Source organism: Rhipicephalus microplus, chromosome 8 (genome assembly GCF_043290135.1).
Source record: "Rhipicephalus microplus isolate Deutch F79 chromosome 8, USDA_Rmic, whole genome shotgun sequence".
In the NCBI taxonomy this organism is placed as follows: domain Eukaryota; kingdom Metazoa; phylum Arthropoda; class Arachnida; order Ixodida; family Ixodidae; genus Rhipicephalus; species Rhipicephalus microplus.
The window spans coordinates 4346591-4374535 of NC_134707.1; the positions used below are offsets into that span (position 1 = coordinate 4346591).

The window sequence follows — 27945 nt, forward strand, 5'->3', positions numbered from 1 at the left end:
GAGAAGGTGAACACTTTAGTAGTCGCAAAACAAAATGTCGTGGGATCCAGAGTAGAACAGAAAGCAGTAGAGAAGCTCTGGGGATGCAGGGCACATTCCTCAATCTGAGCAATAACGCCAGAACTGCAGTCGGGCTCAGGAGTGATGGGTGTAACGTGAAACATTGCAGACGTATAGTTGGCGTCGCAGCTCGCTACTTCATCTTTCCGAGGGCGCTGGTCAGGGCCTGTATCTCGGATCGCAGCGAGTCGACGACGCCGAGCAGCTTCTTGGGCGTGTCCAGCACCATCACGCACTGCCGGTGGGGATCGTAGCTCACCTCGAAAGGCCGGAAGTTGGCACGGGCCACGTACTGCCTGCGCCACCGAGAATGTCGCGCAAGCAAAACGAAATGAACACCAGCACGAGCGCGCGTTTCTTTCGCGCGTAAACTATACTCCCGGTGTACAATTCCTACAGGCGAACTGTCACCTCCCCGTCACTCATCTTTCAATAGGACGCGGGGACAATGACAGCACTGAGAGTTGAACCTGTCAGAATTTCGTGCTTCTTGGCCACACGCTACTGTATGCGCGCTTGCGCAGTCGAAACAGCGCATAGCTGAGTGAGATTACTCGATCACGCACGATAGTCACGCGAGAGATGGTTTAAAGGGCGTGCGAGTTCGTGGTAAAGGAGTCTCTATTGAGAATCATCTCCTATAGGAGACAACTCGCATATGGTTTCCCCTAGAGTAGAGCTTATTTCCTCGTGAGGTCTCGTGAACCAACTGCTGAAGTCATGAATCGGGCCGAAAAACGGCAAGTGCTACAAAATCATAACGCCCTTTGTTTTTATAATTTCAGAGGTTGTTTGAGGTCCCTTTAAAGGTGTAGCTTTAACTACATATTTATCTCCAGGGCGTATACCGCCCCTCATGGGAGTGCGTTCCGCCCATGTATCATTGGCCTCTTTCGTTGGCGTGTCCCTGGTGTCTTCGCATTTTTTCAAATCACAAAATTCTGCGATAAATACGTGTCACCAACCCCTAGCTTCAGTGTCGTACAGCCTACATCAGCCGACAGCAGCCAACGAACTCTGGCGTCATTTACCAAACACTTTCATTGAGCCATATTTGGTAAATATTAGCCATAATTTCTCCAAACTAGCTCTCATCATAGCTAAAATTAGACATCATTTAGTCAACACAAGACGTTGATAGCCAGAAATAATTGGTTGCAGCGCGACCTCGACACACCAGAAAGAAGACAACACACGCAGCTGTGCGTGTGTTTGTATCCATTCTGGTGTCGAGGTCGCTACAACCAATTTCCACATGACTCACCAACGAGCCCACTTCTCAAGTGTTGCTGATAACTATAGCGCAGCTAGAATGCGAATAAATGCGGTTCCTTTCGTGCCCCAGCTTCATCTGCCGACTCTTGCCGCTCCTTCAAAAGTCGTCGAACAGAGAGTGAGGCAAGTGTTTTGGCGAGGGCACTTTCAGGAGAAACTTCGACGCTTTCTCATGGTTACATGCTTTCATCTTTTAACCAACTTCTGTCAATGTGTACTCTATAAGCACGCGTCGGGGGAAACATGGCGCCGTTCAAATGGCTTGTTTCGATTAGTATAAGAAAAAAGTGCGCAGCTGGCACTAGTGGCGCACAACTGTAACCATCAGTGCAGCTAGTATTCGACCTACAGCGAAGCTTTTGCTGGAGATATTAAGCTTCTGCTAGTAGTACTAAGTGCGGCTAGAGTTAGCTAGATTATACATGTCACGTCACTACCGGTTGCCTGATGTTATTTTAGTCACGTATCTAGCTGCTAAGTTTTTATGACAGGGACATGTCGCGCGACTAGCTCTATTTACGTGATGTTGCGCTATTTCAGTCGCTTGACACGATGTTACGTGATTTTTACTCGACTGGATGTCGCGGGATGTCACATCATATTTAGTCACGTAAAAAACTCGGCTTTTTGTATTTTGTGGCGTAACTTTTGTTGCGGGAGTGAAGCAACAGTTGAAAAGCGAACACATACTAGATCATGATGGTGACGATTCCTGTTCGCACTACAAGGTGCAACAGAAAGCATGAAGACCTCCGCTCCGAAAAACGTCAGTTTATCGTCGGCGCGCACTGCAGCCTTTTTTTTTTCTTTTTTTTGATTTTTTCCCCTGACCTCTATTGCAACAACAGTGTGGTTAGAGCCGGGCCCGGGCGGCAGTGGTATTCCGAATTAGAAAGTGAGACGACAAGAACCACTTTTATTATTTTAGGATAAATGAAGGAATGGCAAATGTTCGTTCCACCGAAATACAGGAAATGTTTTAATCTCTCATTGTGCTGTATAAACGTCATTAGAAACCATTGCTGGCACTACGAACCTCAGTTTTTCTCTGGCGTCGTGGAAGCTCTCTGCCAGGAAGTAGGTGTCCTGGTACTCGAGGTCCTGGTACTTCTGCACCGCCGTCGTCTCCGGCTGGAAAGGGAGGATGGCCGGCTTGCCCGACAGCGCGTGCTGCGAGCGTTGACAGGAATTCGTTGCTGAGGAATTCGTTGTTTAAAAGAGAAGAAAGGGATGCGCCGACTACAAACTGTTTAATCACACTCTGAGAAGCCAACAAAAAAAAATCCCGTGCATGCGTGAATAGTCACCGTGACGTGGAGCGACATGGTCGAGATAACATGTAATTGAGAAGGCGCATTGTTAAGGAACACAAAGTTGAGTACGTATCACTGACACATCAGTCCATTGCATTTGTATTTATATATACTGCTTTCAACCACCCTCTAGCTGTTTGTTTGCTGCTTTTGCCCAGAATCAGTGCAAAGCATGGTGCACAACCACAGGAGCTGCAATGCGAGGGTATCTCTCTTATGCACGCTATTAGCATGCTCATCAATGTACCAAGAAGTCGTTCTGTATTTCATTCAATCCTGGCATTGGTTTTTTTATAACCTAGATTACTACAGAGTTTGTGCTGGGTACCCAAGCACCTTACGGAGTTCTTGAGATTGCTTGCACTTTCCTCGTGAAACGCTCGTGAACAAACGGACGTGGGGACAATACAAAAAAAACTAACAAAGAAGCTTGGCACCCTGAATTCTTAGGGCCATCACAAAAAGATCGTTTACCCGAGGCTCACCGTTCTAATCTTTCTTTACATTGTAGAGAATGTAACTACACGCCAATGTTCGATGAACGCGCAGTTTTGTACCTGCGTTGGAACGAAGAAATGGTTAGCAGTGCACTTTGTGGTGTACACGTATCCCGAAGGAGTACGGCCACCAGCGTGGGTCCGGTCTTAGCGAGCCGCAGGGCACGCGTTAACCGTCGCCGTGGCGGGAAACACGATACTGCTCAAGTCGCAACACTTTATTGTGGCAACACCAAACGCAGTACAGCCCGTTGCAAATAGGCGCGGCGGGAAAGCAAGTAGGCTTATCCACGCCACGGGCACAAAGTACTACACAGGGGTGCCACGAGCACGTCTCCGCGGTAAAGCTGATCCACGGAGACACCGGAGCAAAGGCCCGGTTGCTCGAGCGAGGGCAAAGGCGCTCGCGTTGGCTTCGAAGGGAGACGGGTCGGCGTAGCGAGGCCACGCACTAGGACACCGTACCGCCCTTCGGCCGTGAGTACGCAGCGGGGCAACAAAAAGGTGAGCGTTCGCATCGGGCGCGAGGCGCCGTCAGCGAAGTCCGACGAGCCCCGAGCGACGGGACTCGACGGACGGAAAAGAATGCGTGGCTCACCGTTTGAAGTCCCGGACTGTACTCACCGCTCCCGACGCAGCGCGCGAAAAACCTCTCGGGGGTCCCCGCGCGCGGCGCCACAGTCACCATCCGCTACCGGGTGAGAGAGTTAAACGTCACTCCGCCCTTCCCAGCGCGGCTGACGGCAAAGGAGGGCAGACATGTCGGGACATGAGAATGGCAGAAAAGGCGGGAAAGCCCGCGCAAAGGCAGCGGGCCAGCCTCAATTCCCACAACTTGAAGTTGGGTAGTGACCGCGGAGTCGAACCACGAGATTAAAATAACAAGAATAGTGTGGAGCACATTCAACAAGCACTCTCAAAACATGAATGGTACATTGCCACTATTACTCAAGATGAAGGTATATAACAGCTGCATCTTACCGGTAATTACTTACGGAGCAGAAACCTGGAGGCTTACAAAGAGGGTTCAGCTTAAATTGTGGACAACATAGCGAGAGATGGAAAGGAAATTTTTAGGTCTAACCCCAAGGGACAAGAATAAAGCAGACTGGGTCAGGGAACAAACGGGTGTTAAGGACATCACAGTCTAAATCAAGAAGAAGAAATGGTCATGGGCAGGGCACATAGCGCGAAGGCAAGATAACCACTGGCCGTTAAATATCGCAGACTGGATTCCAAGAGAAGGCAAGCGGGTTAGGGGGAGGCAGAAGGTTAGGCTGGCACATGACATTAGAAATTTTGTCGGTATAAAGTGGCAACAGCAAGCACATGACCGAGTTGACTGGTAGAACATGGGAGAGGCCTTTGTCCTGCAGTAGACGTATTAAGACTGCTGTTGCTGCTGCTGATGATGATATCGATGATAGTGGTAGCGCATGCCTGTGTAATCCATCGATTAACTTGCATAAAGATGAAATCAAATACCTTAACAGTTCTTTCATGCAGATCTCACGTGTTCCAGATTGTGCGTCTCTTCAGTTGATAGTCGACGGTTGGGGTGTCCCGACTTGCTTCTTTTGTCCGTGTTCGAATGCCCTGTTTTTTTTACGAATGAATATGTGCCAGCTATCTAGGCTGTCTGTTTTTGTATAACCGATAGAAAAAAACGACCACATGAAATGAAGATTCGTAAAATAGAAAAAGTACTTTTCGTAAAGCCAGAGCTTTCGTGCACAGCTACAGGCATCCACTCGAACTACAAGTTTACGCGTGCCGCTGTGAACAAGAAAGTAATCAGCTAAACTGGAAGCGTCATAACTTATTGATCAAAAGATACACATCAGTCGCCGAACTCGTGTGCCGCGATCTTTGTTGACCTGCTTTTTTTTTTTTGGTTGTGTGCAATGCCGTTCACTATACACGTAATAACTCATCGCTCTTATTCTATTATTCTTTATTTGGTTGTACATGTTCTTCGGTTACCTTTGTTATGAGTCTCGAGAGAGAGAGAGAGAGAAATGTGTTTGTTAAGACAGAGAATTTTACGCAGGCTTTCAAGCTATACAAAATGAATACAAACAGCCTAGTGACGTTTCCACTTTGTTCAGATTTGGCAGGAGCACGCGCTGGCTGTTTGCCTTTTCAATTCGCAAGGTCTACGACGTCCGATTGTTGTGCTCCTCTCATACGGTTCGGTTCGAGCGTGCGCTTCGCAGAGTGCACATACTCCTACGGAGTCAAGGTCTCCGGACACAATGCAGCGTGGGGACAATGGCCAGCAATCTTGTCGGCATGTTTTCATAATCTTGCAACATCTGAGCGGTAAAGAGGCTGGCGCAGCGAAAACACTGCCGCGGCCTTTTGCGCTCACCTTGTTTAAGCTTTGCAAAGCTCCCGGATCGTCCGTGTCAGACTGCGTGGGTATGCGCCACAGAAAGCAGTTCGTCTGCCCCTAGCATAGCAAAGTCGTGCGGCTGGGAAAGGGCAGTGAGGCCGAGGAGGATGGTTAGGTCACCACCTCAGCCTGCGACCGCATCGCTAGTACGTAGCTGGCGTAAACTCGTTTCTGGTTTTCTTTGAAACATGACACCATAATAATGCAATCTTCTCCGTGAAACGAATCGTGCCGAGTGGGCGAATCACTGAAGATCACTCTCGTCCTAAATCACCCGTGACATAGCCCACTCGCGCATGTGAGCGACAACGTGTCAGTACAATATATACATTTTTTTTCGTTAAGCCACCGTTTCTCTCGCCCTCAACTACGAGGTATCAGCTAGTTATCGGTGTTGCTGTTTTGCCGCTGCGCCCTGAGCTCTCATCTCCAGGCTCGTTTTTTGTCGGCGTTGCCCTTCGCGCGCGTTCACGTTCGTTTTCAACCGTGGCAAAAAAGGGAATCTGTGGTCTAGAACGCATTTATTCTTTGTCGTCATCAGCGTCGTCATCGTGGTATATAGTGGGTCCTTTGCATCATCATCAGCGTAATCGTCACCGTGAGTACGGACAATGGACAAGCCTGGACCCTATGAAATGCCTTGCTCCTCAAAGAGGTGGTGTCTATTCGGGCGCATGCACAAAGAAGCATAAGCAGTAACTCAAGTCGCACCAACAAAGAGAGAAACTTTCCGTCAAGTCAGTATTTGTGCGGTTTTTTTTTTTTTTTTTGAAACGTAAGGCGACCTCTTATTGACCTGTGAAAAGTTCACCCTGCGAGGAATGGGGGTCACAATGACGGAATTGAAGTCGCCTCTCACCTTGAGTTCTCCAACTGATGAGAGCAAACCAGCACCGTACGCCCGGATCTCGCCCGCTTGCTTGCAAAGCCCGAACTCAACCGTGAACCAGTAGAGCTGCAGAGACATACAGAGGGGCTTCCCTAGAGCACTCTACTATAGTTGAATGAACGAAAGTGGAAGGACTTGTCTTTCTTTGTTAGACACAATGTTAGTAAGAACCAACAGACAATGATGCCAAACGAGAGTACGTGGGATGCTATTAGTAGCGATTGTAATGCAATTGTGAAGACATAAAAGTGGACACTTGCCACCTTCGAATAACGCGTCCGATGCTCAGCAAGTGAGCCACAGCGGCGGTCATACCCCCGTCAAATATAGGGTGTAGGGTATATGGGCACAATTTTTGTTGAAATGAAAGATGCCAATTTCTGTCCGCATTTCTGTTTGTGTTTTACTTTTCCTTGATTGCCTCGTGTTCCCGAGAATGTGTACACACTGTATAAGCTGAGCATGCTTACTTGTTTTGTTATCGGTATTCATACCCTGTATCAATTTCAAGTTTTATGTCTCCTCCCCCCTACTGTGATGCCCAAATTGGGCGCTGTAGGTACTCGAATAAATAAAAATAAATAAATAAAATGTGCATTTGAAATCTGCGAGTGTTAGTCAACGCTGCTAGTAGCCGTGATGGCAAGTGTGGAACACCAAACTGTGGAACACACTCGCCGTTATGGCTATTAGTGGTGCTGCCTAATGATCCCGGGCTTAAAATTACGTATTATGCCCCGTAAAGTGGACGGTGGTATGCATCGCCGCACCATCTCAGTTTGTAGAGCATCGGACGCGTTATTAGAAGATAGCAAGTTTGGTCCCAGCAATTTTCACATTTCGTCTTCGCAAGGATAAGTAAGGGCAGCACGGGCATTACAGGATTGTCATCTGACTCCTCGTGCAGCCTTCATCAAAACGAGGCATCGTATAGAGCGCGATTATTCGAGAGAGAATTCTTCGCGAACCGTGGCCAGTTTCTCGATGTCCTCGTCGGCGATTCCGAGCGAGGCGAGGCCGATGTCCTGGGAGAACTGGGCGAAACCCGGGTCGGCAAACATAGGCACGTGGCCGATCAGCTCATGGACGCAGTCCCTGCGCATTCGGGATACATTTGGAAGGAACAGGGGGTTTCACGACGACTGCGGGTCGAATACATAATGTTCGGGTAATGTCACATATGAACGAGAAGAACAGGTGCTACGCCGTCAACTTCTTACACCGTTTATAAGTCGCGTCACACGAGCACAAGAAACGAAATTCTGGGGACAAGACACTAAGTTCCTGGATGGCACATTGACTGACCGAGCTACACGTATATATTTAATCGCATTTCACTGTCAGTGATGTCAATGTGGCTTTTGAAATTAGCAATTTTAGGCTAATAATAAAATATAAGCGCGCATTTTTTCACGATTCTACTCCTCGTTCACGAATAGCGAAACATAAAAGCAAGCACATTATGGTGCCATTAGCCTCAGTTTGTGCCGGTCTCTTACAACATCGTAACTGACCACAGCAGCTTCGTCCTTTGCGTGTTGAATACGAAGCCTGGACTCTAATGTGGCGCCTGTCACGCCGAAGACGTTGCAATTTTGGAGTGAATTTTGCTATAGTGCAACTGGCAAATAACGTGCTATGCGTGTGAAAAGTCATCTATGAATTATTTTGACATGATAGATTCTTTCTCAAATGTTTTGTGCGTGCTGCACTGAGCAAGCTTTGGCTTCGAGAGTACGCATTTATCCGTCGAGTGAGTTACAGCGAAGGCATTAGATTACGAGTGGCATTAGGCGGATGCCATTTTAGTTTTGCGCGTGACACTTCGTGCAAATGGCATTAAATCTGAAGGCATTAATAAGCTAACGCCATTTTTTCGGCCCAAATGCACGGGTATTGAAGTGGATCGAGTCAAGTACTTTATTTTACTTCACACGCATAGAATTATCAGGACCGATAGCCAGGGAAGGCTAGCTTCCGGTCCGGTGTTAAAGGTGAAACGCAGGTCCGTTGTAGAGTTTTAACAGAATGGTATTCAGTAACATTAAAACTAAAAAAAAAACATGGTACTTTTCATAAACAAAGTTTTTTTTTTATAATGTACACCTATAGGTATCCTTACAAGTTTGTTTGATATCCTGGTACTCAATAAAAAGAACTTATACTGGGCTGCTTGAAGTTCCGTGCGGTTTTAAACTCTAGTGGTGGAACATTCTAGACTTTAGTTCCTCTGAATTCAATTAGTGCGACGGATTGCACTAGTTGCCACGGTTTACACCAGTGGCGTGCCCATGCATGCACTGTCCCCAATATGCTGTCACGTACGGCTCGGGCGAGTGGTGCGGTGCCGAGCCGTGGCGCATGTACTGCGTGCACTGGAACACGCGGAAGGCCAGCGACGCCAGGAAGTCGCGCGCCGTCAGCAGGCCCGAGGCAGGACGCAGGGTGAAGCCGCTGCGACCTGCATGCGCGTTCGAGAAGGGAGGGATGTGGTGCAGTCTCGACGAAAACAGTATATAGGACGCTTGGGAAGTAAAAACAGCGTGAATATGGAGACAAGGACTGAGGAAGAGCCGGCAGGGCGATGAATTCTGTCTCGTTCTCAGTCATTGTCTCTATTTTTCAGCTGTTTTTACTTCATGAACGGCCCAACTTTCGCTTCGTATATAGCACATCGACCGGTAACGGGTCGATGTGCGATTGCGACGCGCGGTGATGTTGTTCACGAGCACGCCTACAGCCAGATTAGCAAGCGCATTTCATTTTTCAAAGCAGGGGTGGCCGGGGTATACCGGCGGAAAACAGGCCATCTTGGTGTTGGCTCATCGAAAACGCTAGTGCAGTGCTTATCGGCAGGTGTGGCTATGCACATAACGCTTTTTTTTTCTTGCATTTGCAAGCCACAATATGTTTATCGAAGTTGCTCCAAAAGAGCTGCTTGTAGAAATTTCTGCCGGCCACCCCTGTTTCGGATAATGGAATGTGCTTGGTACGCTCTATATCGGCGTGCTTAGAAAAAACAGCACGGCGTGTCGCAATCCGGTCACTTGTGCCAATCTTGCTCCGTTGACGGTGGACGCTGTTTGACGAGGCAAGTTGATGACAACTGTGGAGGCATGCATGGACCAGATGTCAAACGCGCGATAATAAGCGGCAATAGAGCAATAGATATTGAAAGGTATACAGAATTGCGCAACGTAGTTGCATAGTTGTCTAAGATATGTCTACTTAAGGTGTATCAAAGCAACGAAAATAAAATTGGTTTAAGCTCAAGGTTAGCTCAAGCAATGGAGGGACAAGGGCGAACTTTTAGTCAACCAAGGAGCTTAGCGAATTTCTGAGAAATACGTATAAATTCGAATCAACTCTAATAATTTTAAATCTACTTCGTTGTTAGTACTATTTAAGCGGTTCGTGAATAAATGAGTAAGGCCGCCTTACGTATTTACCCCTCCAGCGTGCCCTCTTACTACACTTTATAAAACTATTTCACTGCATATAACTCCCTTGCCACAATTTGTAGCAAATATATGGGAGGCGCTTTACCCTACAGTGGGCGTAGTCAGGCTGATGATTATGATCATAATATTGCATTAGTGACGGAGTGCGTGTAGTGGAATGTGCTACTTGCGTTTGAGGAAGTTCGACACGTCGTCGAGTTGCGGGATGGCGTCGGGACCGTAGTGCAGCTCCCTCTCCAGCCTCACCAGGGCGTCGGCGAACTCCTGGCAGGCGTGCGTCGGGACCAGTTCGCGCATACCACGATACACGACGCCCCTGCGACGCACGCAACGATGAAACGTGTATATCGCGGAGTAGACGTTTTCGCCAATGCACATCTCGCGCTGCGCGTACTGGTGACTCGTAGCGGTCATCTTAGTGTCACATGTTGCTTCTTCAGACCCGAAGAAGCAAAAAAAAAAAAGATGGTTTGCCACTTTTTATTCTGTCCCAAATTAACCCTGACATTGCGAGAAAGTTGCAGAAAACAAATTCGTATCGCAATAGATTAAGATGGTGGTGTCACAGCTAGCTCCCTTCCTTTATCAGCATGCCCCTCCTGTCACGCCGTTTTGGGTGCACGCTGTTTCAAACAATTCATGCTTCCGCTTGGAGCCCAACTAAGGAAAGCCTCCTTGCACAAGACACACACGCTGAGATTCAGTTAGAACTTATCATTCACGCTATATCGGTTACTTGTCATCATAGTAAGTGGTTGAATGGAGACCAGAAAATGATACATCAACACTATGTGCGAATGTCACCTCGATTGTGCCCTTGATCTTACTTTTTTTTCCAAATTCGAGTGTATGTTGATGACAACAGTTCTCAGAGGAAAACCGCATATAAAGTTTTAAAATAGGTATGGAAATACGCCAGTAGCATCGCTTTAAAACGCCGCAGCGATTAGGCACTGCTGCCGGTACTCGCTCGTCGATTCATCCTCGCCAACTCACCAGGTGTGAACTTCTTCCGGCGTGTATTCGATCCTTGGTATGGGCTGTCCCCTGCGAAGTTTGAGCAGAGCGTAAAGCATGGGGCTCCACCCCTTCTCGTGTATATATGTGCGTGCGTGTACATATGCACATACTTTGCAAAAGGTGTGCGTGCAAGGGGTGATTGGTGGTGAGTGGCGTGAACCGCTAATTACTGGCGATAGTAGGGCTAGCATTGCTCAAACGCAAGTTAAAGTTTGTGAAGAAACTCTAAAGTAACATAATAAGCAGAAGTGTGCGTAATGTTATTGCTATCAAACCATATGTCTGTCATACAGGCTTCTCAGTTTTTTAGTTTTTTTTCCTTTAAAATATAGATGCGTCATATTTCTATCAGTATAGCTAAGATGCTTATATACGATGCATATTAGTCTTCATTGCGCATACAAACTTTGCACATTTCATTTGTGTGAAATAATCTGCGCATTTTTATACGTTATTACCGCTTCCGTTATGCACTGTTTTATGTTTTTTTTTTGTTTTGTTTGCTCAAGCAAACCGTTTATTTTATTATTGTCGTGTATTGATTTTGATGTATGTCTTTATTCTTGTTAACTACTGTACTAGATATAACCAAAAATGTTTAGTAGAAATGTAGAATTAGAGGTGTTTAGGTGAATGTAGGTTTTTTTTTTTCTGTCAGAAATTAGGGCCTTTTGTCAAGCTGCTGAATAGCAGCTTATTGTTCTTCTCCTGGTGTTCATTATCTTGCAGTAATGAATCCCAAATAAATTGATTGATTGAAGTAAACAATTATAAATCGTAATATTTAACTAAACATACCTAAAAGCATTTCGGATGCATACGGCTGACACCGGAGCTGCACGAGCTAATGCTCCTCTCTCTGCGCCTCGCCGGCGCGGCATCGCTTATCCGATATATGGTAAACATTTCGACTGAACTCGCTGCAGACGACACGCATCTGAACTGCCGTAACAAGCAGGCAGTCGATAAAGTGCAGTAAAAGGCGGCGCACATATCGCAACACAAGAGTTCGCGAATCTCCCTGAAAAGATTCCTGTCGTGCCGGGGAACCCTGCTTGCTTACCTCGGGCACTGTATAGTCATCGACGCTTTTTTTTTTTTCTTTAACACAGTGGTGGGAACTATGCAAACAGCAATACGTGGGTGTACACACTACCTGAGCTGCCATACGTTCATTGTTCAGCCATACATCTTTACAGCGTGTTTTGCAACGGTGGAGAATACTTACTGCTTGTAGTCGAAGGCAATCTGGGCGATCTCCTTGCGGCGCTGCCTGTACGCCGGGTCCGAGAATCCCTGCAATAGAACGCACCTCACAAACTCAGTCACTTGCGGTAGCGAGGCAAGCGTTGTGAATGGAGGGCGCCTTCGCACAGGGGACATCGCACAGCCGACCGCTCCAGCGCCATGTCGACAGCCTCATCATCACCGTCATCATCATTTTCAGTTTATTTCACTTCACTTCAAGACGACGGACTCTCTCAGTTATCTCATTTAACTCTATACTTTGCGAACTGATTCTATATTATCCCTGCAAATCTCATAAATTAAATTAAATAAATCAATCAATAATAACTCTTTGCCTTCCCCGACTGCGTTCCTCATTGCTTGGTAAGCATTCTGTGGCGCTTACTGTTCACCAGTTGTTCGTCCAATGCAATACGTGGCCAACGTAGGCCAATTTTTTTCTCGCTTGATGCCAACTAGATTATCTGCAACTCTTGTTTGTTCCCTTATCCATCCTTCCGTTTTCAGATATCAACGTTTTTCTACAAAGATTTGATTTTAATAATTTGTAAAAAGAGCCTGCCTCAACACGAGTCAGGTGCACAGTGAAAACCTTTGGAGTGGCCTAAGTTTTGCACACAAATCCCGCTGCGGTTTCCTAGTGGTTATATGCTCTGTTGCGAGGATGAGGGACGCGGGTCCCAATTTATGCTGCGACGGCCTCATTTCTACGAAAGCACTCAAAATTGGTGCTTTCTGTCTTTTTTCTTATTTGTTCATTGCATGCATTGGGTATATTTTGCCGCAAAGTTTAGCAACCCGACTTGGCTAAAGAACTCGAGTGTAGGAAACGTAACTTCATAGAGTATTTTTGCCTGCGCAAGTTGTTGCGACATTTGCGAAGGTGGCCAGCAGGAAAAATGACGGGCACGTTTTTTTCTTTTTTTTTTTGTTAAGAGATACCAGACATGTTTGTTCTCATAATTGGCTGAACTTGATCGTCCAGTTTCTTAACGGCAATCATGAGTGACGCTATGGAATTAAAAAAAGCTCCTTTATTGAACAAAGCTCACTTGGCAGTTCAGCACTGTTTCTACTAGTACGTGCGTCTTTCGTGTCGTCCTTTCCGCTGGTCAAGTCCGTAGATACGCTTTAGTATTGCAAGGGAGCAAGCCTCACCGGGTGATCGCTGTCCAGGTCCGGCTCAAACTTGGTCAGCACGTGAGTGCAGAAGTCCAGGTCGGTTATGTGCAGCGGGAACCAGATGTCTGCGACACACACCAAATGTCTGTTAGCCAACCGCAGTTGACTGATTGCATGGATGAACTATGCGCGGGCGAGCAAGTGGATGAAATGACTGAAGAATGACTAATATAGGCCTAGTTCTTGGCCTCGGGTGCTGTTATTGACGGGAAGACATGTCCTTCTTGTTTTACACTGCCATGACGTCCGTCCAACCATAGGCTTGAAATTGTAAAGGGGCTATGACGTACATTTATTACTAATAGTGTGTGTTGTGTGGCTTAATCCTTAATAATTCACAAACAAACTGACGAAGTTTCCGTGCATTTGGTCGAGAACCTAATTCATAGCGAGTATTTTTATAGCAACTAGAGAGTCTGACGACAGTGGTGCACTAGGAAACCGTGACGTAATAAACCACCTGTTTTGCAATTGTCTCTATTCTGGCGTACGATATTGTTTCAGGGTCAGCTGTGAGTTCAATTAGAGCTTTGTTCGGTTCTACAGTGAAAAATGAACGATTTGCAATGACCGAAACTTACGTAGAAGACGTTGGCCCTGCTCTATGAAGCACGTGACGTCACACGTGTCATATCAAAATGGCGGTTGCCGGTAGTGGGCGGGGTTTATAGCCGACGACATCTACTTCGCAATGAAATATTTTTTTTCCACAGTCCGTATTTGTGCAGACACAATAGGCCCCCCACTGCAATGTTTCCCCGAACACCGCGATTCGGTGGGTGGCCATCATAAGAGACCGGAGTACGATGTAAAGAGTGTGTCGCCTGCCCTGCACCTCCTGCGAGCGCGGATCCGACGTCCTTGACGACGCGCATGTCTCCGAGGCCGCCGAGGGCCAGGGTCTTGCCGAGTCGCAGCAGGCCGTCCCGCGCCATGCCACGGAGGGACGCGAACGCCTCCAGCGGGGCCTCGGCCGTCCGGCCCGTGCGGGTCTCGAGGTGGGACACGCGTCCGCCGCAGGCCTGCACGGACATCGTCTCGTCGGTGTACGACCTCGGCTATGGACTATGTTCCGTAAGACATGCGGCAATTCGGCACGCGATGTTTGCGGCACCAACGAAAATATCAAACGCCCGCTGTACCACTGTCCTCGGTTTGCCTCAGGGAGACAAGTACCTGCCAACGCATTGCGGTGACTGGATGATCGGCCTTCTTTCTATAACAGCACCTGTAACAGCATCATCCACATCCCTCACTATAAAAGTACTATAGCAGTACCATCCACATCCCTCTACAGCCCACAAGGCACTGAAGGCCCTCTTGTGTTTCTTGAGGAAGACCGCTTTGTGTGAATACATCTGACTTGCGAAGGAGTTCTACATGCTGCAGTGAATTTACTGTCTGTCTCTCCCCTATTTATTTTCTCTGTCTTCCCTCTTTCGCATCTTTCTTGTTCCCTTGCCTAATTCCTCCGTGTAGGGTAGCCAAGCGGATGTTTTTCTGGTTAATATTGGCATGTTAAGTCGATGTTGTCTTGTTTTGGTATATCGCGAAGCGAATTAGCAAGGTTGTGAAACATCGTATGCATCAACTCGACCGCTTTCACGCGTATGCGTGCGTCTACGGTCACCTTCGTTGTTAAATATGCAAAACACAAAGGTTAACAGCCAAGTATGGCGGCACTGACACGCATCCATATAATAGTCTATAGACCAGCACCGCAGACATGTCAGTGTGTGATAGTGTATAAGAGAGTGGAAGAAAACGCGATCGATGTATTTAGGATGGAGCAACGCACACTTCTCGAGCCTACTTTAGCTAATCTGATTTCGCTACATCTCATATTACAATAAAATAGTTATCGATCTAGTTGTCATTTGTTAGATACGGCTGCCCAAATAAAATTATATATATAAATAAAAAATAGATTCACCTTCACATAACTATTTACTCACGACATCCATGAATTATTTGCAAATGTGTAACACTTCACATTTAAAGCAATAGCACGCTCAGTTACATACTTTTTCTGTCACAAAATAAAACATTCAGTTGTATATTTCCTTTTTTCGATTGCATGTAGGTACTTTTGCCATTATGATCTATATACTGTATAATTTTGTAGTTTATATCCTTTTTTAAGTAACTTATTACTTGACTTGTATTTTGTTTCCGGATGGTGGTCGCGTCATTGTGTTGGTTTTCGACATAGCGTAATAATTTTGTTTTTAATATCTATATTAAATCGCAACTACAATATGCACGCCCTTTTATCGCCATGTTTACCGCGGTGCTGCTACGGCTCCTGCTTTTTATTTATATGCTTCTTTGTTGGGCCTGAGAACTAGTGAAGCTGTTTTAAAACACAGCCTTTTTTTTTCTGTCATTTCTTCTGGACGACAGTACGAAAAATGAACTTTTATTTGATCTGAATAAACATCATTGGGCAAGTTCAGAACTTTTCAGCTTTTTGCTACGTCTTTGCGGTCTATCGTTTTGCTTATGTCAAATTTATATTCTGGCGACAGTCCGATAAAGTGAGGTGATCGTATTACACTTAGGAAGGCACAAGGCGATGCATGGTATTGGGGGAAAAAGTATGTACGTTGTCACGGCGAAGGAGCATACGTGGTGACGTACCTCGACCTCCTTGAGGATGGTTGCCAGATCCTGGACGCCCTTTTTCAGCCCGAACACCACGCTGATGGTCATGTCCTCCGCCACGCCACCCGAAGACAAGATCTGCGCTCCCACGGCGGTCGCATCGCCGTGGGCATTTCAAGCTGCAGCACTTGCGTCGAAAGGGCCGAAACCTCCAGAGAAACTAGCTTCACAATGACTGCACTAAACATGCTCCTGGGATATGCGTCGCGTGTTGAAGGAAATTTCTGCTGCAGACACGTTTCTGTTGTGTGCCTTGCGCATGGTACTACGTACATTGTCGTGCCCACAGGGGGTGGTATATGCGCCAGCCAAACACCCGAGGATACAAGCGATGATGATGATCACGATGATTTATATGTAAAGGTGAATATGATGAACTACAGTACCTAACTTATGAGGGATTCATCTAAGGGCAAGGCTTAATACGTACGGGGTGGTCATGCTAGTTACCGCGGGTGGAGTCTACACATATTTTTACATGCATTTACGTGTAATTTATCTATGCCTTATATTCAGTAACATCACATGTGCTGAATAGAAACAACAATCTCAATCGCAGACAGCTCATCAAGCATGTGCTGACAATGTTAAAAGCGCAGGATTATGGTCATGCAAATTTGCAATAAATATGAAGGCTGATGACTTTAACAAGCGGAAATACCGCGCCATCTTTCTGCATTCATTTCTGCGTCAACTGAGACGCTTGTTATTTGTCGCAATCCGCGCGTCTGAAGCTGAGGTGAAATAATGGGCTCCCTCTAATAGAGAAACATGAGCCACGGTGTACAGCGTTGACTCAGTGCAAGGATTCTTCGTACGGCATGTGTATACTCACGTCTTCCAGCAGGGCCTCTTCGTCCTGCGATCGCAACTTCTGGGCCTCTCGGCGTTTCTGCGTCTCGAACTTGGCATCGTCCAGCAGCGAACGACGCCGAGACGGGTAGCCATGCTGCGACACCACCGCAAACACTCAACCACACTCAACAAAACAAGTGGTGGCACAAGCGGAATCCATCAAGCTTCTAGTAGGGGTTGCGCACCTAAGTTTCCTACAACGTCCGCTACAAAAAAAAAAAAAAACCGTTGACGCCGTAGTTGTTCATCCAATGCGCGTGTGTTCTATCTATGGCCAACACTGTCCAATATGAGATTTTTTTTACCACTAGTGATGAAATTCATATGAAAGGCGTCAAGCGAAAATGCTTGAGGCCCGTGATCTTAGCCTTAAAGTACTCGGGCACGTTAAACAACCCCGTGTAGTCGAGATTTCGAAATCCTCCTTTACGGCGCCTATCATAGTCATATCGTGGTTTTGGGGACGTAAAACACTACCAATTATTTAAAGAACGATGATGATTGTTCAAGTCCTCACAACAGTAGTTCTACCCATAATTTATATTCTGCTCGACGGGACACCTTCGTTCCCAGGTCTCGTGACACTTTATACAGTGTAATAGCTCAGCAACCAGCGCAAGACATTTGCATGGCAGTCTAGGTTTTTTTATGGGAGTGCGTCAGGCCTGGAAGACGCATGATGAAATTCAAAAAAAGACACCGACCATGAAAAATACGTTTCGGTTCCCCTGACGGCAGCCTTTTCACAATGAATTTTTGTGAACAAGGCTCCTGTCAGGGGAGCCGAAACGTTTTTTCCGTGCTCTTTTTTGTGGTCAATGTCTCGCTTTTATTGCTATTATAAAAATTTTTGTAGGAGGTTTGGTGTTCGCCTCAACAACTGCAGCACTGCGTAAACAAACGCATGCTCACTGCACCACGCCAACGCAGAATCAGCGTTACTTACCCCCTGCTAACATACTTTCGTTGTACTGTCAAGCACTAAAAAAAAGCTACCGCGTGGTCGCAGGCACCAAAGTCCGCGTGATCTAAATTCAGGGGTAGATTTAAATGAATACGTATGCTGCTTATGACTAACAGTCAAATACTCGACGTGCTATTCTAGGGTTTGATGTTCGGTCTCTACAATCGACAAGTTGATTTTTGATAGACATTACTTTTTTTCATTGATGTTCTAATTCCCTCTGCAGCGAAAAAAAATACAACTTTATATCTGTTACGCCTCCCTTGATATTGTTGTTCGTTGATCTAATTAGATTCTGCTACTGCGTAACAAAAAAAAAAACTGGCCCCCAATTCCTTCAATCTTTCATTGTACACGCTTTGCCATTTGGACAATTTGTTAACATTTTTTGCCATTCCTGCTATGGCCCCTAATACGGCTACAGCATAAATAAATAAATGAACAAACAAAAGATAAATAAATAAATAAGTGAATGAATGAATAAATAAATAGATAAATAAAATATGTATGAGATGAGAACTTGTTGAACAGGGAAGGCCACTGGCGAAGCGTTTATTCGAGTGAACGTTTTGTTTGAAACGCAAAGACACGAGAAGCAGGACGCGTTGAACACGCTTGCGCTTGCCTTCCTTGGCTCGCGTATCGTCAGTGTTACTCGCGCGCCGTCTGTGTTCTCGAATGCGATCGGTGTTCTTGACTCGCACCTCGTCGGTGTCACTGGTCTTCCACTGCCGATGCTTGCGTTCGGCTTCCCTGGCTCGCGCCTCGTCGGTGTTAGCGTCGCCATTTGCGAACGCGATCGGCTTCGCTAAGCCTCGCAACGCCTGCGACAGCCGGGAAAGGTACGCGCACACTTGCGAGAAGCATGCCGCGACGGTGTCCCACCCGTCGACGCGATCTCGCGACAGGAAGCGGCGCGATGTCCATCCCTCGCGACATTCTCGAGCCCACCCACCGGCCCGTGGCTTCACGCCGACAGATGGCGAGAGGTGGTGCGGGCGAGATGATGCTCACGTGAGGAGTGGGCTCGAGCGTTGCGAGCAGTGGAGAGAGTGAAGAGAGAGAGATTACACGTGCCGAGCGGCGACAGGCTAGGGAGAGAGTAAAGTCAACGCGCGCACACTGCGAGGGAAGGAGTGACCTACTTGGCACCGCCCCAACAACTGCGGACAGGAGAGCGTGGTGTGGAGGAAGGGACAGCGTTACACAGGATAGCCAAAGAGCTGTTTTGCATCTAAAACTTGTTCAAGACGAACACGCCTAGCGAAACACGCAGGCTATTATCAAATTCCTTATGTCGTCTAAATATGATAAGTCACTAAAACGTAATTGGTGGAATTTAAAATAATTGTATTCAACCGCACCTGACAGTTCTGTTAAGTTTTTTTCTTATTCTTGTACGAAAGAGCTTTTTCTATGTAGGTAGGTAATATACTTTATTAAGGATCCAACGAGGAATTACTGGCCCGGGCTGGGCCTCCAGATGCTGTCGTCCGCAGAGCATCGTGCGATGTCCTCAGCGATACCCCCCCTCCCCCCCTAGTTCGCTGGACAGCCCAGATTTGGTTCACTGCACGTGGGCTGAGAAGGGCGGATCGCCACGGCTCCGCCAGTCGTCCCGGATTGAACAGTTGTTTTTCCCAATATACATGCTCAGCAAGTTGTTTTCTCCGCACGTGCAGTCTACTTGAGGCAGAGCACGCTTTACAGATGCTTCACTGCCCGTATGTGATATGGGTCACTGAAAAAGGGACAGTGAAGTGAAACAATGGATTTGTTTAGACTCATAAACTGTTCTCTAAACAATCTGATACCTTCTTTCGGCAGTCTTCGGGAAAACAGTTTATTTTAGCTGTACCGATTTACCGTCCGATAAGAACGGATATAGCGCATTATTGTGATCGGGACGTCGCTTTATTTCACTTTGTAATCTGCAAGACAAATATTACCCGCTATAGTACCATCATTAATTTTAGCACGCATCGAGTAAGTCACGCAGCTAAAAGCTTATGAAATCTTGGCATGCCTAAAATGGAAAGATAATCCTGTATACCATAAATGACACTGCATTACCTAGCGTTATGGTACGGTTTGCACTATGGGATGCTACCGCATTTCATGTTAACTTCACCATGATCCAGAAACCTTCTTGCCTCTCATCTTGCTATAGATGTGCTCAGTAACGTGCTCACTTGATATGAGTGGCTAATTTAGATCTTGCAGATAATAAAATGCGAATTCCCGATCACTACGGTATGGTATTTCCGTACGTACACCACGTACCAGCCATGTCGAACCACCCGAACTCAGTATAATGCAGCGTCTGTGCCTGCAGTTTAAGAATCTCCGCTGCACAAGAGAAAAAAAAAGCTTTAAAAAAATTTGATTGAAGTTTTGAACTACTAAAGACTTCTTCTACGTATTATAGCCGTAGTTAAATAGTAACTACGGCGCTAGAATTTGTGTGGCGTGTTTCTTCGACATTAGTTTCAGTGCCATGACAGTCGTGTAAATTACGTGTTGTCTAAAAAATAATAATTTAATGCGATGATGGCATCATGCGACATCATGTGCCACGTAATCGTGACATCACAAATTTTGGTGGTGTGAGACGTCAAACAGTGGCGTCAAGATATATGTGCAAAGGAGTTCTGCGGACACCCGCAAGGTGGCGGAAGGATTAGTAAAGGGAAATAGACAACCACCCGTTTGTAACACGAAGCCACAATGAAATCCAAACGGATTTCTCAGGAATAAAAGCGTTTTAGTTGCCGAAAAATTCGTCCTCATCCGGGGTGCTAACCCGGGACCAGCGCCTTTCCATACCAATGCCTCTGGACCAGGACGAATTTCTCGGCAACTAAGAAGCTTTTTTTTTCTGAGAAATCCGCATGGATTTCTTATGACCTCGTGCTACAAACGGGTGGTTGTCTATTTTCCCTTTCTTTATGTTATACTGAGGTCGCGTGACCTTTGTTATGCTGGCTGCACTCACAAATTCCCTGACTTTTGACCGACTTTTATTGCTCTTTTTTTTTCATTGGTCGTGTTGTTGCCAAAGCCGGTGTCGCGTTGTATCGTCAAGTTTCGGCTCATCTCGAAGTCGCCGGTGGCCAATTTTCGCGTTTCATGGGGCATCGAAGGCTTTCATTTTGATAAAGACGATAAAAGGTAGCGAGGTCCAGCACCAACGAGTAAGCGACCTTGGACGGAATCGCAGCCCGCTGCTTTTTCGGGCCAGGGCTCATCGGAGCGGCGCCTAATTTGAGTCTCCGGAAGCGAGCACAAAGGGGGGAGGTCTCGCTTCAACGGGGAGCCTTTGTTCCCAGCCTCGCAATGGGGGTGCTCAATTGTGACGCTGCCGTCTCAGAGAGCACGCTCCTACATTACCGTCGTGGACTTTCTGCCGCCGAGGGTCAGCAGCGCACCGTTCTCCTCGCAGTCTGCTTTGCAAACTCTCGGCTTGGACAAAAAAAAAAAAAAAAGACCGAGGCACTGTGTGTCGGCGTTACGATAAGCCGATAGCGAGTATAATGCTGTCGTGGTAATGAAATAACAGCCTTTGCAAGTTCATAAGTGCCTTATCGTATTTTATACTAGAAATCTAAACTAAAAGATACACCTTCACAGCATCTTCGACCTGTTACTTGTCTCGTCTATATCTGTTTTTTTTCTTTCTTTTTTTTTGCTTAGAAAAGAAGTCACGAGAAAGCCTAATTTTCTAGCCCTATTATAATATTTACGTTAAAAATATTGTATCAGCTTCGCATAAGAGCTGTCAAGATTGAAATGTGCGCAGCTGGGCGGCCTTCCTTCTTTCTCTAATTTTCTTTTTTATGTCATCTCTCTATTGTTTCTGCTTTTTTTTCTTTGTGTATCTCTCTCTCTCTCGTTGCCAGGAAATGCCAGGCAATGTTATCCTCTGCTAGTGTTCCTGGAACTGACATGTTGGTTGACTGTCTTCGCTTTGGCAGTTGTGTTCACTATTGTCAGAAGCGTCCGCTATTGATGCATGTGATGTGTTAAGAAACCGGCGATGAAAAATAGTTGAGTGATTACGATGTTCGCCTTCGGACAGTAGGCACGCCGGTTCGAATTCCGCACCGCTAAAAAAAATTCTCTCGAAGAGGAAAACTTTTGTTTCTTCTGCGTGCTCATTCCCTCGCCCATCAACGTTAGTGCATGTCACGCCGAAGATGTCGGCACACGTGTTATGGGAGCGCAACAGAGTGTGAGAAAGAGGAGGATGGAGATGTCCATGCCGATTTGACCGTTCCTGTTCACTCGTCACGATTGTTTTTCCCGTTACACGCGTTCAGCAAGTTTGTTTTTTCGCACGTATGATATACTTGAGGCAGAGCACGCTTTACAGGAGCTTGCCCATATAAAGTGAAACAATTGGTTTAGATTGATAAAGTGTGCTCTGAGAACTCTAATGTCGATGATCTTGTCATCATTAGTTCGTTATTAGAGCGAAAAATCAAGGTCACGTTATTGTTTTATAATTCGCGGCGAAATCTACGCATGTGACGTCGCGAATTTCAAAGTGTGTTTGTCGCGTTTTACCGACATTGGTACAACGAAATGTCTCGAAACTTGGTATGTTATGTTCCTGGTCTCATTGGCAGATATTGAGTTTCATTTTTACCTATTCGCGGCTACGGAGACCTTATTTAACACTGTCAAAACTTATGAAGTCGTGGCGTTTGGTGCAGGAATTGCTCGTTTTCTCGTTTACCAGGTGTCTTCTCGGGGCAATCTTGGAATTGTGAAAAGATAACTTATTAACAAAACATTGCTTTATTCTTTTATGTTCTTTTAAAGTACATCGTATTCTGACACAACTTAACGATTCTGGAGAGGCCTTGCTGAGATTATGGCTTATCAATCTCCAGTGGTGATGATGATGATTGCTTTCGCCCTCCGATCGTCTAAGGTCAATGCATTGAAAACCCTGTTTGTTTTCCAGAATCCGATTGCCGTTCATCTCGCCGTTAGGGTCTCGATATAACGAAGGAATGAAGGTAAACGTGTTTTCGAACTCTGCGCCAGAACTCGAGCGCTCGATTGCCAATGTGAAGTCGTGTTGGAGCTAGAAGTGAACAGGTCACCATCCCGTTATAAAGGTGATGCCCATAACATCAAATTATTGGTACCGCAACAGCGTTTACCCTAAGAATTTTCTATGGACAGAGCCAACACCCGTGTTTCTGGCTTCGAGAGAAACCAGACAATCAATATACCTGTTTATTTATTTGTTGCGACTCTGGTTCTGTTATTACAAAATTTTATTTTGGTTGAACTGCGTAGTAGGAAGGCACACGAAGAAAAAAGCGAGACAAGCGAGCGAACACTAACAACTGGGTCTATTGAAGGAACAAAGATATGAACAAACCATGTTCCGTGCCATACAATGAAATGGATGTTTAACTGGCACAATCAAAATGTTCCTCCTTTGTGCGGAATGCTGCCAAACGTTGACGCGCCCGAACGGAGTTTCGTCAAATTTTTGTTCCGATGCGCCCCTGTGGCCCACGCAATGTCGACTATGCGTCTGTGCAATGCCAAAAATACATATACGCCATGTATAATGAGTTCTCTGAATGAAGTCGCCAGTCAGCACCTGTTCCATCGCCTTGTGCTGTGACTAGTTGGACCATCGCGCATGAAATGCGCTTCATCTGTGTGTGCCGTCGCTGCTGACATTTCAGCCCTGCCTATTTCATCAGTTACGTTTCTTCTATTGTACTTCAGCGCTACAGCATCTCAGCACAGCAGACACCAGCATGTCCAGCAACGCGCTATTCTCCCCGACGCGCACACATCCCACAAGTTCGATGGTGCCATTGCCAAAAACTGCAACCTTTTCTTCCTTGCCTGAGAGAAGATCGACCGAGCGAGTGCGTCGTCGCAGTCACGAGGGTGGAAATGACCGTGGCCACCGGTGCTTGCGACAGCAGCCGAGCTCCGTCCATCTTACTCGGAAGCCAGCAGCTCCTTCCGGTTACGCTCGGCTGCACACCCTCCGATCCAGGTTCTTTTTTCTTTCATTCCTTCCTGTCTAAAGCTTATTTCGCCCTCTCTACGCGGCGGTCCACTCTTTCCTCACACTGGCGTCTGTTTGTATGTGCGTGTGGCTTTTAGGGCCGGACGTCATGGCCGGTGCGAATATGGTAGAAAAGTGCCTTTTTCTGCCGCGGCTCCTGCTCCATCATCGCCCAAAAGCAACCCGGCGCAACAGGCGGCTGCGCAACGGTGCCACGGCCGCCCCCGGTGTGACCTGCCCTCCTGATCCTTTCCCGTCGAAAGCTGCGCGCACCTTATTCGCTGAACTTGGGCGCAATTACCGATGTAGACGCTCCGCGCTATAGGGATAGTGATGAAAGTGGCTGCGATATTTTTTAGAAAAAAAGAAGGAAAGAAAGAAAGGAAGAACAAAAGGTGTGACTGGAACATTCTAGAAAGAAGGAAAGAAAGAAATGAAGGAAGAAAAGGTGTTCCTGGAACATTCTAGAAAGAAGGAAAGAAAGGAAGAACAAAAGGTGTTACTAGAACATTCTAGAAAAGAAAGAAAGAAAGAAAGAAAGAAAGAAAGAAAGAAAGAAAGAAAGAAAGAAAGAAAGAAAGAAAGAAAGAAAGAAAGAAAGAAAGAAAGAAATACAAGACAGGTTAGCCTGGGCATTCTCCTCCACCTCCCTAATTTTTTCCCCAAAATCCCACTGCCACGCGATTCATAGTCGATCACTCATGGTGGGTTGAGCCACTCGTCTTGGGCCCAATCAACCAATAAATCGCCTGGCATGCTGCTCTAACTGCCGAGTGACTAATATGACATATACAATGATGAACAGTGAAGACAGTGCAAACAGCCAGGCACACACACTCATAAAATTACGCTGTTTACAAAGTTTCGAAGCTTGTGGCCTTCAGCGTCAACGGCGGTGTCGTGGCGAGACTACCGAGGCTATTCCGTGGCGCTGCGGTTGGCTGAAGAAGCAGCCGAGCGTGAAAATGTACCTCAAGGGTACAAAATTGAGGCAGAGCAAGTCCTGGCGCGTTGATACACACGAAACTGAACAAGTGAAGAAGTTTCGACGACAGAGAGATACTCGACGCTTTCATCATAGTGGATGCGAGACGTTCCGATGACGCGTCATCACCAGCTTCGCTTATCGCCGTTCCACACATGCGCGAGATTCACCGTATCGTTTACGGGCGAAGCACTTAAGGGTCTCGGCGTGTCATGTCGCGTTCCAGCATGTGCACTACTCGTCCAGTAAAAATGGAGGCAAGAGTTGACCACGTTAGCGGAGTTGAAACACCCTTCCCGACAACATGGCGTGGAGAACTTCGTCAAAGGCTCGCGTCGATTTTACGCAAGCCTTTGACTACATAAATAATAAAATATTGTTTCATAAACTAGATTATTATGGCATTCATGGACTATGCTTAACGCTTCTGAAAATATGTATTTCAGAAAGATGTCAGTTTGTCTGCATGAACGAAGCAGTATCAGACAGAAAAAATTATCTCAGGAGTGCCTTAGGGCAGCCTTCTCTGACCTTTGAGTTTGTATTTGTATATAAATGATATGCCTACATGTCTTCGGATGCCAACTTAGTAATTTTCGCTGACGACACTATAGCATATTTTATAACGAGAGCGGTAAAAAGCTCGTTTCGAGGAAATTTAAGTGTCGGCATCGTTGGTTGTGAGCGAAAAATCATGATCTTGCCAGTGACACAAAAATCAAGAGATATGCAAATAAATAAAATAATAAAGATATCCGGATTCGAGTGATATTTGAACCCAGTTCGTTTACGTGGCAAGCAGGTGTTCTTCCACGCAGTCGCGCTCGGAAACGCGGTGAAAATAACTTTCACGCTTTACAAACGCACGCGTGCTGCACGTATTCACGATAAAACATCGCGCTAATGTTGCGTGGTACAAGCGTGCATTGCCATCGGGCGTTATAACGTGTGATTGAGATAACGACTTCGTGGTTCAACGTCGGCCACGCATTGACAAAGGCACACACGTTACTGCGCGTATTCCTCTAAGACCACGTAGAGAGTGCAAAGCAAGTTCGAAAACATTTCACGCGTACGACTGCTCGTGATTTAAAGCACGCTACCCATTACACAGAAACCAGCCATATGCGAAATGTTCAATGACGGAAGCCACCTTAAACTTTATCGTACACATTGGAATAATCCACCATTTAAACTTTAATCCACAATTTGAAAATTGCTATAAAACACGTAAGCCAGAGTATTATGATATCAATGTCGTTGTTCTACAATGTCTAGTGAATTGACAGTGGGTACTGTAAATTTGACGCATTTACAGGGAGTTCTTCATATGTGGCGTCTGAAAGAGTTGAGGGCCCAGAAATGACCATTCTTTCATTCTTACACCGATTCAATTGACACAAGTGCAGTACTCTTTGCTGCCACGGTTACCAATTCAATGATTACGATGTTCGCTTGCTGACCCGAACGATGAGGGTTTGATTCTAGTGATTCCAGTCGTATTGTAATGGAAAGAGAAATGATGCAGGATTCTGTAACGCACGATTTACGTTCAGTGCTGTAACTCCATGTGGTAGAAATCATTCTGGAAAAATCCCTGCTAAATAAGACGTGCCTTATTTTCATGTCTTGTTTGTGCGCCTGAAAACCTCAGAAATTAATAATTATTACTGAACAACAAGTCAACCTCGCTGCCTTGTCCACTTCTTTTTTTTTCACATCTTCAAAGCATATACAAACAATGTAAACGAACGCACTTAGCATGCCAGATTTCAGTGGCGTTGGTGGACTTTCATCAATTGAAAAGAAGAGTAGAGAAATAACCAAATAACCAAATAACCAAAAATGAGCTGTAGTTCCTATTTTTGCGTTTTATTATTGCGCTCTCGATGTTTTGTACCTCTTCGGGGACAAATTTAATTCTATTTGGTATGCATATTCTACCATTTTACAGCCTTTCAAATATAGCTCTGTTTTGGTTCATCCAACACGTTTTATTTCGCTGTAATTAGTTCATTAAATACATAAGAGTTATGCAATTTCAGTGCGCAGAATTCATGGCAGTCTTACACTATCATTCATCACTCTCTAAAATTCGCCTTGGAAGAAGTCGAGAGTTGGACGGAAACCCATCTGGTCGGGAAAATGCGCGAAGACGAACTAAACACTGACGACGAGTAAAGGCCGCATAAACGCAACACGTTTCGTATCCCGCATGTGAGTCCTGTTCACGAATGAAAACGAATGCGCGAGCAGTTCGGTTAGGTATCTTCTACAATGTGACGTAAGCAACGTGCGTACACGTGTGGTAAGTTGCCGCCATTGCGAATAACTACATGTGCGCGCCATCAAGTGTCTTGATTGTCAAAGGTTCGAGATGAAGCCGAGATTACCAGTTTTTTTTTTTTTTCGTACCGTTATCCTTGCATTCTTCTGAGAGATGTCTTGGCGGCCGTTGGCCACGACTAGCTCTTGCGTCATTAATCAGAAGTGTTAAAGCTAGGACGAGTTAGTGATCCATGAACTTAGCTAGCGCGGTACATATAGGAAGTGAAAGACGGCACAGACGTTAAGAAATGTAGGTGCCTAGAGAGGTTGGTGCTTAATTGATTGATTGATTGATTTGTGGGGTTTAACGTCCCAAAACCACTATATGATTATGAGAGACGCCGTAGTGGAGGGCTTCGGAAATTTAGACCACCTGGGGTTCTTTAACGTGCACCCAAATCTGAGCACACGGGCCTACAACACTTCCGCCTCCATCGGAAATGCAGCCGCCGCAGCCGGGATTCGAACCCGCGCCCTGCGGGTCAGCAGCCGAGTACCTTAGCCACTAGGCCACCGCGGCGGGGCAGGTAGGTGCTTAATGGATACTTTTTTTTTTAACGTCTATTACAATCTAAGTCACTAGCCACCCCGTATCATCATCACCTCGTACGGGCTTGCAGTATTCAAAGTAATTAATTAGACAAAACGAAGGGAACATTACCTCTACGCTGTAACTCTTTATGGCAAACCGGGCCCTGCTGGCAGCTGCGAACGTGGGCATGGCCATCGTGCAACAGGTGGTTCCGATATGCGCGGGCCCTGT

The 27945-nt window shown here is 46.2% G+C and overlaps 1 protein-coding gene across 1 annotated transcript; it reads right to left on the bottom strand.

Annotated features, from left to right (window-relative positions):
• Positions 1–27945, bottom strand: ple (tyrosine hydroxylase ple). Its single transcript, XM_075870801.1, has 13 exons — positions 27844–27945; positions 16840–16953; positions 15981–16082; positions 14176–14362; positions 13317–13405; positions 12139–12206; positions 10887–10937; positions 10061–10206; positions 8755–8890; positions 7398–7524; positions 6400–6495; positions 2372–2505; positions 1–356 (listed from the first exon to the last, which is right to left on the bottom strand). The coding sequence occupies exons 1-13, from the start codon at positions 27907–27909 to the stop codon at positions 194–196; spliced, it is 1479 nt and encodes a 492-aa protein (XP_075726916.1). The 5' UTR covers positions 27910–27945; the 3' UTR covers positions 1–193.

Excerpts from the sequence above, each read along its gene's own strand:
- ple (XM_075870801.1), bottom strand. The coding sequence starts at position 27,909 with ATGGCCATGCCCACGTTCGCAGCTGCCAGCAGGGCCCGGTTTGCCATA. Across the intron at positions 16,083-16,839 it reads AAGAGGCCCTGCTGGAAGAC|ATCTTGTCTTCGGGTGGCGT; the intron begins GTGAGTATACAC and ends GTGGGAGCGCAG. Across the intron at positions 10,207-10,886 it reads CCGGAAGAAGTTCACACCTG|GGGCGTCGTGTATCGTGGTA; the intron begins GTGAGTTGGCGA and ends CGTGCGTCGCAG.